Below are 15,178 nucleotides of genomic sequence, written 5' to 3'. Positions count from 1 at the left end.
ATTAAGTTAGTAGTTATGTGAATGTGACTGTAAAATACTTGTAATGTTGAGAAACTGTATATAAGTGATGAAATTATTGGGTTATGTGAAAGTAAAGTTGGCAGTTTATGAGGGTATAAAGTACTGTGAGATATGTGAAATTATTGTAATGCTTGGGGGCTAGCTCAGTTAGTAGAACAGAGGACTAAAAATCCTCATGTCACTAGTTCAAATCTGGTTCCTGACATAAAATAAATTTGTATGAGTCTCTATTTTACAAATTATTTAATTATGGCTTGAGCATAATACATACTTATTTTTTAGTTTAAATGAAATCTACAACTATTTTATAAATCTGGTGTAATGAGTATATGCATGTCTTTGTTATGGATACTGCCTCATTCCTTACTGAGCACATGAAGCTCACCCTAATTCACTTCTCTCCTAATGTAGATTAGTTCAGATCAAGAGCATGTTCATCGTCGAAAGAAAACTCTGAATGAACCTTCAGTGACTTTCGGAGTATTATTTTATAAAATAGATTTAATTATATTATAGCAATGTAATGTAAAGAGTTTTAATGAGTCTTATGATTTATAGCTCCGTATAGGGGATATATGATTGAATTTTAAATTTAGAATATTGTGGTGCAGATTTATCAGGTTATATCCATGGATTGGCACTCATTTCTCTCCAGAGAAAGTGAGTCGTTATAATGTTAGAAGTAATTAAGAGAATGAAAATTACTGCAGAAATATATAAATGTTATTACTTACTTTAATGAATGAATGAAAGGTAACAACCATATTTATTCATGAAAAATCAAATTGTTCCATAATTAGTAAGCTTAGGCCAATTCAACATAGTTTTAATTTTCTCTTAACCCACCTTAGCTCCTTAAGTGATTACAATATGTCCAAAGTACCCTAATTATTATAGACTAAAGGCACATTTATTGATTTTGACCAAAAAAATGATGTTACCTTAATATTTCAAAAGCTTTTTAAACATGTTCAAAATACATGGCCTAATTGAGGGTATAAATCAAAATGTCATCAAAGAAACTAATACAAATTTATAGAGATAAGAAAGAAATGTGGGCATTACAAAGACCAAATGATATGACTAAATATTCATAATGAGCATTATGAATACAAAGGCAGTTTCATGAATGTCTATGGGATATACTCGTACCCGATGATATGCTACTACAAGTCAAGTTTGGTGAAATAAGTAGTTTAATGGAGCTCGTCAAACATGTCATCAACTGTAGAAATCAGAAATGGTTTTTTGATGGTTATAACATTAAGTGCTCTATAGTTAGTGTAAAAACATCATGAATTATCTTTAGCATATCGTGAACTTGTCTTTCAATTTTAGCCTTTTGAAAATAGGCATACCTGTATGGTCTCACATTAATGGACTTAGTGCATTCTTTCCAATTAATGTGATGATCTACTTTTATGGGGGAGAAAGTTGTGAAGACTTTTGGAACAAATCTTTATATTGCTATAATAATTTCTTCACCTCAAGATAAATGTCTTGTAATATAAGTTATACTGTAGATTAAAGGCAAATAAAATGGAGCTCTCTTGCCATGTATCCTTAGAAATAGCTTTCATGGATACAAATTGAATGAATTATACATCAATTCCTTAGAATCTTTGAGTTTGGTTGTCCCATTGGAATTCTATTGCTAATTACTTCCAATTACATACCACTATTCCCAATTGTGTTAACTAATAGACCCCTAAGACCAAATCCAGCCTAATCAAAGGTAAATCATATAAAGTGACGAAAAAAGGAAGTACCTTGGAGTAGAATTTGAACATTAATGAATCTCCCTTGACATTTTAGTAGTCTATCATTTCCACCTTGACATCAAAAGTCTCAGTTGGGATTACTGGTAATTGCAATATATTAGCCACGTTTTTACTTACAAAATTATGAGTAGACTTATTGTTGATTAGAACCAACACTTCATAAGGACAAATTTTTGCCATTACCCGTATTTTTTTTATGAGTTGTCCATCCTGATAACGCATGAAGTGATATCTCGAGTTAAGATTCCATTGAGTCTTCAATTTCTTCATCTTCTAAACATTCATTATTGCTTTTTAATAATAGTTTTTTCCCTTTACATTAGTGGCCATGTGTAAATTTATCATCACAAGTAAAGCATAACCCTTGTGATCTTATCTTTTGCATCTTGTCCTAAGTGAGCTTTTTCATGGGTGTTGCAATCTTGGGTTTTGTCGGAGAAAGTGAGAAAGCAATCTAACAATTGATGTCCCTACAATCTTGGGTTTTGTTGGGTTTTTTTTTTTTGGTGAATCAATAGCTCATCTTTGTTTGTGTAAGGTTAAAAGCTTCTTTAAATGATTTTGGAATGAATAATCTTATGTCGTCTATTATGTCGAGTTTAAGGCCTCCCATTAAGCTTCTTTAAATGGTTAAGTTTGATAGCTTGGACAACTTACTCCAACATGGGTTCTTAAATTAGATCTCCTTGTTGGGGCTTACAAACAAGAGGAAAGACATAATGGTAGAGGTTTTGGTTTGGGCTAGAACATACAAGACCTTGCCCCCTCTTCTCATTTCTTAAAATTACTTTCCACTCTTCTTTTTAAATTCGTTTCTCATATGCTCTTCATTTTTTGTGTTTTTCTTTCTCACTTTTCTATTTTAACTATTTGTCATGTTTTCTTTGTTTCTTTTTTCTTTTGATACATATTTGACACGATATCAATATTTAAAATATCAATAATAATACCAAAGCAAGTAACAACAATAAATTAAAGATAAGTTAAACTAAATTCTTCTTTATTTAATTTCCATTAATTTCTTCATATTTTTCTCTTTCTTCAGATTCAATCTTCTTTTTAATCAAGTACTTTCTTTTTTTTTAAAAAAAATATTTCATATTTTATATTTATTACATTTAGAATAAGACAAAATTAGAATATAACACTTAAAAGACAAAGTGGGAAACTTCTCTTCCTCTCCTTGCTTTCCCCTTTTACCTCAAAGTGAAAGTTTTTCTCTTATCTTACTTTCTTTACCTCTAACCATTTATCATAACTAATTATGTTTTTCAAAAATTTCTAAAATTACGCTTCACACGAATAAAAAATGAACCAAAATTTAACCTTCATAATATTGAAAATTAATTAAGGAATAATCTGAAGTATTAAATAATAGCACTTAATTTATTGGCATTATTATTATTATTACTACTAAAAATGAGAAAAATGCAACAAGAAGAAGAAGAAAAAATGGAAAATGAAAAGAAAAAAAATGAAGAAAAAGAAGAATGAAAAATGAAGTTAAAGAAATATGAAGCTTTAAGGAGAGGAAAAATGAAACCAGAAGAAGGAAAAAGAAAAAGAAAAACCCAAACGAAAAGGCCCAATAATCCATTCTCAGCCCAGAAAAGCCCAAAATCCAGAAAAACCGAATGCTTCAGACCAGAAACGGCATCCTTCTTCTTCCTTCTGTCAACAAAGTGAGAGAGAGAGAGAGAGAGAGAGAGAGGTTAGGTTTCTGAAAATGAAAAGAAACAGAGGACTGAGGAGAGTAAGGAGCAGGTAAAGGGGAGGGCTGATAATTGATGGTGAGCGGGCAAAGGGGAAACGTGATGGTGGCAACTAATTGAATACGACCGTGTTGAGGAGATAGAGAAGACCTCGTAAATTGAAGAGTCCTCGAGCTGTGAAGATGGGGTCAGAGAAGGAGGTGAAAAGGAAAACCCGCCAATGAAACATTGACAAAAAAGTCAAAGGAGAGGAGAATGGAGAGGGAGACCTGAACGTCGAGTGCCGTGAAACCAGAGGACTTCGGTTCCCTCTTCAGTTTTTCTTTGGTGAAAAGCATTAGGGAGAAACAGAGGAGGGAACTGGAAGAAGAAGGAAGGCAAAAGATAGAGTCAGAGAAGGACTTGCAAGAGAGGAAAATTCTGCTTTGGAGAAACGGTATACCCAAAATTTCCTCTCTGGTTCAATCTTTGTATGTCAGTACTAATTGTAATGGAAAATTGTGTTTGAAACTGTGATTTCGAATTTTTTTTTTTTTACGGAAGTTGATATACGATTGAAACATGTTCGTTTTTCAAGAATGATGAAGCATGCCAGTAACCGTAGGACACATTTCCTTTTTTGTTGAAATAAAATTATAGAGAGTTATTATTCCCAAAGGTACCAAAAGGGGTATCACCCGTATTTAAAAATGTTACAATTCAATTAAGTGATCAATGATATGCCCAAAATCTTCCAACCTATTCTTGTAATGACCCAAGACTATGGAACCAAAAATATGAAGCCATCTATCCCTCATACTAACCATCTCCCTTTCAACACTCTCAAAAGATCTAGCATTTCTTTTCTTCCGAACAACCCAAAAGATAGATAAAGGAATTAAAAGCAAATAGGTTTTCTTTTTACATAAACCCGCCCAAGCCCATAACTCATCCCTCACCGAGCACGCAATTATCCAATTGATCCCTAGGAGACTATACACCATAATCCATATGTTATAAACCACAGAGCACCATAGCAGTATGTGATTATAGGATTCTGCATTTTTTTACACAAATAACATCGATTAACCATAATTTTACCTCTCTGCATCGACTTATCTATAGTCAATATGCAATTCTTACTCGCTCCCAAGTAAAAAAGGCTACTCTCTTGGGGGAGCCTTTATCTTCCATATCTATTTTGCCGAATAAGAGATCATAATCATTCCCTTCCCTCCTAGTCAAATGCTTGTAAAAGGTCTTCATAGAGAGGTCTCCTTGTTTTCTCAATTTCCACATCAGCTGTTTATTATGACTCTAACTGAATCTGTGATAGCATGGGGAGTAATGCTTTATATTTCTCAATTTCCCAATCATTCAAATTTCTTGTGGCATTTACGGACAACTCCCATCTCCCACTCGTCATTGAGTAAACCTCCTCCACTGTCATATTTCTTGAAGTTAGCAAATATATTCGGGAAATGGTCGTTTAGCCTACTCTCATCAGCCCATTCATCCGACCAGGAAACGAGTTCTATCACCCTTCCCCACCTTCCATTTAGTGCATTCAAGAAATTTTTGACTCCCCATGCTAATTTTCTTCCATAAATTCATGCCATATGGTCTATACACATTCCTTACTTCCCCACCCGCACAACCCTTACCCCAACGAGCCTCCACAACCTTCTTCCACAATCTCCTATTGTCTCTCGAATATCTCCACAGCCGCTTACCATGAAGAGCAGTATTCATCTCAACAGTTGATCTCAACCCAAGCCCCCCATTGTGTTGTGACTTCTTCACGTTATCCCACTTCACAAGATGAAAGCTTCTATTGCCTTCCTCATCCCCCTGAAGAAAAGACATAGAATATTTTCCATTTTCCTAGCAATCTTGGCTGGTAATGTCAGAACCGATAAATAGTAGATAGGAAGATTGTACAGTGTACTGTTAATCAATGTTAACCTGTCATCTTTCGATAAAAATTTTTTCTTCCACCCTGTAAGTCTTCTCTCAAACATCTCGATTGTAGGATCCTAAGTTTTTACCTCTTTGTATCTGGAACCTAAAGGCATACCGAGATATTTTATCAGAAGTTGAGCCACCTTGCACCCCAACACCCCTGCGAGATCATTCTCATCCCTTATGTCACCAATTCATACCAATTTGGATTTATTGAGATTTCTTTAGCCCATAAACTGCCTAGAAATATAAAAGAACACAGCGGGGGTGGAGCATCATCCTTTCCTCCGGTTGACAAAAAATGAGAGAATCATCAACAAAAAACAAGTGGTACCTCCACCCTCTAGTCACCTACGCCGAAATCGACCCCTTGATCAGATGCAATTCTCTTACTTTTTCCAACAATCTGTTAAAAGCTTTTGTAACAATAATAAATAGAAATTGTGAAAGAGGATCACCCTGGCAAACCTCTATTTGCCTTGAAGAACGAAGAAGAGCTACCATTGACCATCAACCCCTTGATCAGATGCAGTTCCCTAACTCTTTCCAACAAGTCATAGAAATACATGTCATCATCCATCTCTTCCACTTATTCCCAAAGCCAAGCCTCCCAGCATGTAATTCACAAACTCCCAATTTGCATAATCATAAGCCTTCTCCATATATAATTTATGAAGGATTCCTTCTCTCTTGTTGCTAACGAAGTCATCCACCACCTCACTAGTTACCATCATTGCGTCAAGAATCTGCCTCTCTTTCACAAAAGCACGCTGACTCTCCTCAAGTACCTCCCCAAGCACCCTTGTCAAATGTTTGGTGCTTTAGATATTAATTTGTAAATTCATCCCACTAAACTTATGGGACGAAATCTTCGATCTCTTTTGCTCCTTCCACTTTTGCAATGAGAATCAAAAAGTTGAGTTGGGTGATTTCACAAAAGATCACCGCTCATAGAAATCCTTAAAACAAGTCATCTTTTTGGTATCCAAAACTTCTGCAGAAACTGCATATTAAGCCCGTTAGGACCAGGAGCCTTGTCTCCATTACATGCTTTAAGGCCACCAAAGATCTCTTCTTTTGTTGAGGAAGCTTACCGAATCATCAATGAGGAAGCAGTTTGGTCAGTTGGGGTTACTAGAAACTTAAATGATTGGGAGATTAGTGAATATGAAGAGTTATTGAAGACCCTTGAGGCACAAAAGTTGAAACCGGGCAGTGATCAGGCTGTTTGGAGATGGGAAAAGAGAGGGCACTTTTCTGTATTCTCTTATTACAGATTTCTGCGCAATTGGGATGGAAACAACAACTCCAATTTCCGGCTATGCAAATTTGGAAAACCAAGGCTCCTCTGCATATCATTTTTTTCTATTGGGAGGCATGTCTGGAGAAGATTTTAACTATTGATAAACTCATAATTAGAGGGACAGTTTTTGGTGAATGGATGCTACGGTTGTTTTCAAGCAGAGGAGACGTGTAATCACTTACTGTTGTGGTGTCCTATGGCTTACAATCTATGGTATATGGTGTATGGTCTCTTGGGGATTGAGTGGATGATGGTTGGGTTGGTTAGTATGGAAATTTGGGCTTGGGACGGTTTATATGTAAAGAGTAATATTGCTAATCTAATTCCATTGATTGTTTTTTGGATTACTTGGAAAGAAATTTTAGAGTTTTTGAGGGTGTTGAGAGTAGTGTGTACATAATAAGGGATAGGTGGATTCACTATTTTGAATTTATTTTATTAGGTCATGACATTATTAGTGATGAGAATTTTGGGAACATCATAGATATGCTAACTCTATTGTAAAGTATATGTGGGTGGTAGCGCTTTTTCGGTACTATGTTAATATATATTTCATACTTTTTATTTCGAAAAAAAAAAAAATCAACTTTGCTAACATCTCTCAACTCCTGGAAATGTAAATTAAACAACTATGGCCTTCTACCAGCATTCTCTCCATACAATTGTTGGAAAAATCCCTTGGCTTGTTCTCTTATGTCCTCATTACCTCTGAAGCATTGGTTATTGATAAACAGTTCTTCAACATAATTGCATCTTCTTCTGAAACTAGCCAAGCAATGAATTTTTTTTTTTGGAGATAACCAAGCAATGAAAATATCTTGTGTTACGGTCTCGTTCCTTCACCCATCTCTCCCTCGCCTTCTGTCTCCAAGAGATTCCCTCCAAATGCATTAATTTTGCTACCTCTCCATAAAACCTTCTTTTCTAGCCATGTCAAACTCCGAAATCTCTCCCTCCCTCTCCAATCTGTCATTGTCATCAATTTCCTTCGATCTATTATTGATGCCCTCTGCAATTTTTCCTTCCTCTTTTTTCATCCACCTTTTAATAACTTCCTTCAAGGCCTTAATTTTTTTTGCAATCCTATAGCTTGCACTCCCTTCAACTTTCAAACCCCTCCATACAATTTCCACCAATCTCCTAGAATCCTACACTCTAAGCCATTTGTTGTCAAGTCTGAACAGGATCGGGCCCCATCTATTGTCATCCGGAAGCAGACAAATGGGAAAATGGTCAGAGATTTCCATATCTTTTTATGATAGGACACATTTCCTTATGTTTTTATGATGTTAGTACAATTATCTCGCTACAGTTCTAAATTTTCCATGCTTGATTCATGACTGCTATAAACTGAATGGAGAAATTGTTATGGACTGAAATCTCTAGAATGCAAAGTCTGTTTAGGTGGAAATCATGGTTTTAAGTGTGCTAATGAATTTGACCCGGTGTCATGGTTGCTTTCCTTTCAGAAATGTGGATTGACCGTCACTTACGTGAGGGAATGTCAACGATGATGCTTCTTATAGAAACTAAGAATTTTCAATTGGCTGAATTTAGAATTTGATCATTTTGATGGTTTGCATTTTGTGAATGCACAAGATGATTTCAAATATTGAGTTTATTGATTTGAACAAGGAAGATAAGGCGTGGATATCTTTAACCAACAAGAGGGAGTCAAGTTTTATGGAATTCTTTCTGTAAACTAAGAAGCATCCAGTGGTAGAAACCATTTTGTGATTCACTTTTACCCTTCAATTTTAAAAAATGCTTTTCGTGTGTTCCTTTCATTTCAGAATTTCAAACTCTCAAGTTTTCTTCTTTATGCTTTGACTTTTTGGTTTTCATGGATAAGAAGTCATATTTATTTATTTTTTTCAATCAAAAGCCATCGTGAAAATAATGTTCATAATGAATTTATCATTGAGTTAGATCTTGGATTAGGATTCAAAATAAGTTTCAAACATATTTATTTGGAGTACACTTAAACTTATTATCCGTCATATATTCATGCTATAAATGGTACCAGGAGGAGTTCTAGGTGAATTTAGGTTGAACCTTGGTCTTTAAATTTGATCTTTTTGGTGCCTTCTCGTACTTCTTTCAAATCTTGAATGAATGAAAATGATCTTCTTATGCCCCCGTGCTTTTGTGACTCCCATGCCTTCTCCTTTTCAAAACCCACGAATTATGGTTTGCCTTGGTCTAGGCCATTTTGAGGTACATGATCATATAAGGGGATATGGTTTTGGTATATTATCATTTCCTTTGAGTAGTGAAGAGAGTTAATTAATTTTTAAGATCATTTGAGGTAAAATTACTCATGCAAATATCTCACTTTTAGGATTCAATCTATGAGTTTCCGTTATAGGTGCTCCCATGATTTTAGGACAAAACTTTACGAAATGTGAACATATGGTTTTGACTCTATTTTAGCTTCTGCTTGGGTAATCAAAGCAATTAGTTCATTTGCTGCTCGGGTATAGGAAATGAATCATTTACTTTAAAATGGAAAATATGTTTGTCTAAAAAAATTATTGATAAATCTATAGGAACACTCTTTGAAATCCATGTTATATTTGAAAATTGATAGCTTGAAACAAAAAGGTTCACTTCTTAAAGTCTTGCCAAGCATGTTTCTAAATTTTTAATATGATGTAGTTTTTTCGTCTTACCTTGGTTGTCTTTCTAGGTTATTTAATCATTTTTAGTCATTTATTCTTATCTTTATTTTGTCAAAGGGGACTCCCCATTCATTAGATAGAGAAAGAGAAGATTGCCAAAATTTCATGATCCACTGCCTAAATTATCCTAATTCAATAAGCATTTTAATATTATGCCTTGAAGAGGACTCAAACCTCCATGCTCTTTAGGAAAATAAAGTAAAAGCAATTACTGTAGTAGCGGCGAGCGAAATGGGAGCAGCCTAAACTATGAAAAGGGGGTTGTGGGAGAGCAATAAAAGTGTCGTGCTGCTAGGCGAACCAGGGGGGTGGGGGCTTGTAACATAAAAGACTTTAGACCCATTAGCCTTGTTGGATGCATCTATAAGCTTATAACTAAGGTCCTTGCGAAGAGGTTGGCAAGGGTCATAAACAAGGTGATAGGGAAATGGTTGACGCACTTTTGTGGGTGGTAGGCAAATCGTGGATGCAACCTTAATTGTTAACGAAGTGGTTGATGAACTAATTTATAGAAGAAGGGAAGGAATGCTTTGTAAGCTAGATATGGAAAAGGCTGATGGATTTTGGGATAAATGGAGGGTCCAAGTGAATTGATGTTTTGTGGATTATATGCTGGGGATGATGGATTTTGGGATAAATGGAGGCGCTGGATGAATGCATGCATTACTACTACTTTTGCTGTTCTTATTAATGGAGACCCTTCTTCATTTTTTCAAGCTTCTCGTGGTCTAAGGCAGGGTGATCCACTATCTCTTTTCATTGCGGTAATGGAAGGTTTGAATGTCATGGGCCAGGGAGTGCGGTTTATTCAGTGGCTTAAGAGGGGATGGGTGATCCTCTAACATTTAGCTGAGCAGCCAATGAATTCCCTCTTAGCAACCTTACGTTATTATTAACTTCTTCACTATTAACTATGATATTTGATGTGACCTTAGGAGATTGATTATTATTATTCAAAGGTCCTTTAAAACCCTCTGGCTGGTCATGGAATAACTCAGAACCCAGCAGCTCCGTGATCCTATAAGAATGTGGAAAATTCAATGTGGCAAACCATGGGAAAGTTTCCCTCCCTTGTGCTATTTTTTTTTTCAAAATAAGCCTTTTATCTTTGCAGTTGTTGCTGCTGGCCGCGATGGTAGCAGCTGCTGCTGCTACTGTCTTATTTGGTTTCCATCCACTCTTTCAGGAGGCCTCTAATCTGCACTTTAGTTCTCACAGGCTTTCTTCTGGTAGAGGTTGAGGAAACCCTCATTGCTGCTGGCTTCCTAAATATTCCAGGATCTAACTGATCTCTATTAGAGCCTAGTTACCTATTTCATTGTACTCTTAAATAACTCAACTTTCTATTTTATTTAATTCCCAGATAATCAACCCAATTTCAACTGTTTTCTTGTTTTATTTATTCCCAAGTAACTCAATTTTCTATGTATTTTATTCTTGTGTAACTTAGTTCTTTGTTTTATTTTATTCCTAAAGAATTCCTCAAAGAAAGCCCTAGGCCAAAAAGCAACTAGTTTTAATGCTACCATGCTTTCCTGCTTTTGGTTTATGAGCCCCCTTTTTTTTGCTTTTTGGCTTTACATTATTGACCATAATGACTGAGTAGAATGTTTGTTCAAGACAGGGACTGGATTATTATTTTTCCAAAGTACTAGATCCAGACGTAATCGGGCCCAAAAAACAGGGATCTTTATTTGAGGCTTCTTTCTTTACTCTTTGTTTTTTGCGTCTGTATCTATTTGACTGCTCAAATTATTTAAGAAGTGAATAATCTTCTTTCTACATTTCTAGCTCTTAAGTGCGCACAATAAACCATTATCTTTCCCTTAATTGCTATAACTTCTGCGTTTCAAATACTCTTCTGGCATATTCAGTTTGGTCGCCACATTCCAGTACCATGAACTCCCACCCAAAATAAAAATTTCTGGTTCTGCCCCTGCATGATCCTACATATATTTGTTCTTTTCTTTGATTGCAGAATTGCTTGTTGATTTAAGCTGTGTTTAGATGAGGGAAAATGAAGATGAGTGAAGGGAGGGGATAGAGAATTTTTCTTTCTTTTTCTTGCAACATTTTTTAGATTTTGGAAACTTATTGCTCATCATGCATCAGTTCTTTTCTCTCTTATTTTTAAGCATCCAAAAAATGGAACAAAGTACTTCCTTTTTTCTTATCTCTTTGAACTTCCAGACATATCTGTGGAGATCTCAGCATCAATATTTTAAAACTTTTTGGCATACTGGGGATAAAATAGGAATTAAATAAACTATTTCTAGGTATATAGCTTGATTGAGGTGTAAATGATACAAAACGTTGAAATCTTGTACTGAGAATCAGCTGAGATTTGATCTTCTTAAGTTATGCTTGTTGCACTCCTAGTACCAAGGAACTCATTGACATGCCAGAATTATTGTAGATATGATTATAATGTACAGCTGATTAAATCAACAAATGAGCACTGTTATTCATTATTTTCATGGGTGGTTGACTATAGCTTTAATTGTTATAAATATTAAGTTGGTGTAATGGCTAAAGTTGGGAGGTTTAGTGTGTTCAACATACTCCATAAATTTTGCAGCAACACAGCCTTGTTGATAGATATCTTAGGTGAAATTTTTTTGTATCAGTTAATGCCTGTCATTTCTTTAGGCAGGATAAAATCAATGGGGTTTGAACCTGAGCTGCCCCTGATGGGATGGCCAGGAATTCACATGTGAGACACAAGGCCTTTGCGTAATGTAATGAATTAGCTTGGAGGAATCAGTTCTTTTGCTTGCAATATACATTTGAAAATTATATGGGTTTCACTTCTGGTTAATCTTATGACAGATTCATTAACTGTCTTATATCCTTAACATGGTTCTGATGATTATATCCTTTATTTATTTTCTTGTGAGGGATCTGAAGTTTTTGTTCTGACGGTCATGTTTTCTGTTGCAATTCATGATACTAAGACATCTGTTGTTCCTTTCTTGTGTTCATGTACTGAAGATATGCCATTGCCATCAGAGTCTGACAAGTGGGGATGGGATCATGTTAGTGTGTTTGGTGGGTTTGACAGGGGAAGTGGCACTAAGAGATGGAAATGTAACCACTGTAATTTAAGGTATAATGGATCTTATTCGCGTGTTAGAGCCCACCTTCTTGGGTTCTCAGGTGTTGGGGTCAAAAGTTGCCCTGCGATAGACAGATCCTTAAGAGAAGCATTTCAGATCCTAGAAGAGGAGCGCCTTGCTCGGAAAAAGAAAAAAAACTCTGGAAATGGAAAGCCTAGTAAACACATACGGGCCTCACTGGCAAGTCATAGCTGGAAAACTACCACTAAAGAAGATGTAGATGATAATGTAGCAAGATTTTTCTATGCTGATGGATTGAATATCAATATTGTGAATTCTCCTTACTTTCATGAAATGGTGAAGACAATTGCTGTTTTTGGTTCTGGGTATGAACCACCATCAGTAGAAAAGTTGTCTGGTTCTTTGTTAAATAAGGAGAAAGGAAGGATAGAGAAAGCCTCGTCTCTTATTAGGGAATCATGGCCTCACACAGGGTGCACAATACTATGTGTCAATCGAGTTGATGCCACTCTAGGCCTCTTCCATATTAGTGTATTTGTCTCTAGTCCGAGGGGATTGATATTCTTGAAAGCGTTAGATGTACATGATGATGTTGATGCAGATGATGTCTTTGCTTGTGCCCTTAGTGATGCAATTATTGAAGTTGGGCCCAAATATGTGCTTCAGGTAATTTCGTGTCTAGGACATGCCTGCAAATCATCTGAATCCATCATATCATTGAAGTTCCCATACATATTTTGGTCTCCTTGTACTTCAAATTCTGTTCGTACATTGATGGAAGAAATGGCTGAACTTGAGTGGATTAAACCTTCTGTCTTGTGTGCTAAGGCAATTGAGCAATGTATGCTGACATATCAACATTCATTTCCAGGCCAATTTAGTCAAAATCTGAAGGACTTTCCTGACCAGCAGGCCACCAAGTTTGCGCCTTCCTACTGTCTTATCAAAAAAATTTTTGAGCTAAAGCAAGTCCTTCAAGTAGTTGTTGGTGGTGAAGAATGGAAACAATGGAAGCATAGTGTTCTGCAGGACCATGTAGTAGTTGAATCTGCCATTCTAGGGGATGATTTCTGGGGCAAAGCTGATTTACTGTTGCAGTTATATGAGCCTTTTGTTGCACTACTTTCTACAATTGATGTCGACAAATCTGTGATGGGTGCCATCTATGATTGGCGCGTTCAGGCACTAGAAGCCCTGAGGGACAGAATTGATAGCACTGCATTATTAAGTCAGGTGGAAGTTCTAATGGAGGATAGGTGGGACATGCTATTTTCCCCTCTTCATGCTGCAGGTTACATATTGAACCCTAGATATTTTGGAAGAGGTCAGTTGAAAGATAAAAACGTTATGCGTGGTTGGAAAGCAACTCTTGAGAAATACGAGTGTGATGGTGGTAGCAGACGGATTCTTAGAGAACAACTCAGCTCTTACTGGCGACTAGAGGGATCCTTCGGAGAGGAGGATGCTGTAGATTGTAGAGATAAGATGGACCCAGTTGCATGGTGGGAGAACTTTGGTTTTGAAACGTCCGACTTACAGACACTAGCTATAAAAGTACTGAGTCAGGTTGCAAGTGTCTCCTGCTGTGAAGAAATATGGGAATGTAGTAGTGACTTCCCATGTCAAGAAGCTGCCAACAAGTTGGGAGTGGAGAGAGTGGAAGATATTGTTTTTGTTCGCAATAATCTTAGACTCCATAGCCAAAGAAGTACAAGCTATGTGTTTGGCCTGAGAAATACGTATTCAAGTTCTCCATCTGGAATTAAAGACACGGGATACCTTCAGCTTCAAGCTTCAACTTGAAAATTTTGATTGTAGTGTTTTGTATAGTGATGGAGTTACTGTAATTTATTTTTTGGGATAAAGCAAATTACAGTAACTTGTAAATATGATTGAAGCTTGTGAGAAGGAACTTATGGAGATTAAGTTGGTGGGATGTGTTATTTTTTAAGAAATAAAAATTGGAAAAAGGTTGATGAATGAAGATGGGGTGAGGGTCACCGTCATGATAAAGAGAATCAAGGTGGGGCATTCACAAGTCTAAGACGTCCATGGCATAACCTAAAATGGCCTTACACCAAAATTTATTGGCATAATACACAATGTGTATTAATTAATTAGAGAGAAAGCCTGTCGGTACAAGAGGAGGATATTTTGTCCTTTTGTTTTCAACCATCAAAAATAGTCCAAATTTTTTTTTTTTTTTTTGCGTAGCTTTGGGACATTAATAATTCAAGGGTCATCAACAACAATAATAATAATAAGGCTAAATTGTATTTATGGATCAAATTTGAAGACTAATAAAGTAGGAGGTATAGTTAGAACTCTTAGGAATTTTTTGAGTGAGAACCCATATGAAAGAGCTTGTAAAATATATATATATATAGTTGTTGAAGTTGTCGTTGACTTTTTGTACAGCATTAGGTTAAAAGGCTGGTGGGAGATTTTAATTAGTTTAGGTAACAATTAATCTTGTTTTAGCGAACCTAATGGCTTTGTAATCACAAAAAAGTTTAGACATCCAATAAACCTTAGAATGAATATTTTCACTATTCTTTTTTAAGTATTGTTTATTTTTTTAATAATAACTAAATTTAATAATAACTTAATTATTCATATTAAACATTGAAAGTTAAATTGACTAAAATACCCTTCCCTTGAT

The 15,178-nt window shown here is 35.7% G+C and overlaps 1 protein-coding gene across 1 annotated transcript; it reads left to right on the top strand.

The window, feature by feature from the left end:
• The first annotated feature begins 3,375 nt into the window (after positions 1 to 3,375).
• On the top strand, positions 3,376 to 14,496 carry LOC110815562 (uncharacterized). The gene is made up of 2 exons (XM_088213326.1): positions 3,376 to 3,950; positions 12,431 to 14,496. The coding sequence occupies exon 2, from the start codon at positions 12,433 to 12,435 to the stop codon at positions 14,317 to 14,319; it is 1,887 nt and encodes a 628-aa protein (XP_088069452.1). The 5' UTR covers positions 3,376 to 3,950; positions 12,431 to 12,432; the 3' UTR covers positions 14,320 to 14,496.
• Positions 14,497 to 15,178: the final 682 nt, after the last annotated feature.

This window comes from Carica papaya, chromosome 2, assembly GCF_054855325.1.
Source record: "Carica papaya isolate Zhongbai chromosome 2, ASM5485532v1, whole genome shotgun sequence".
NCBI classification, from domain to species: Eukaryota; Viridiplantae; Streptophyta; class Magnoliopsida; order Brassicales; family Caricaceae; genus Carica; species Carica papaya.
Note: the sequence above shows the minus strand (reverse complement) of the source record. Positions and strands in the feature narration are given on the sequence as shown.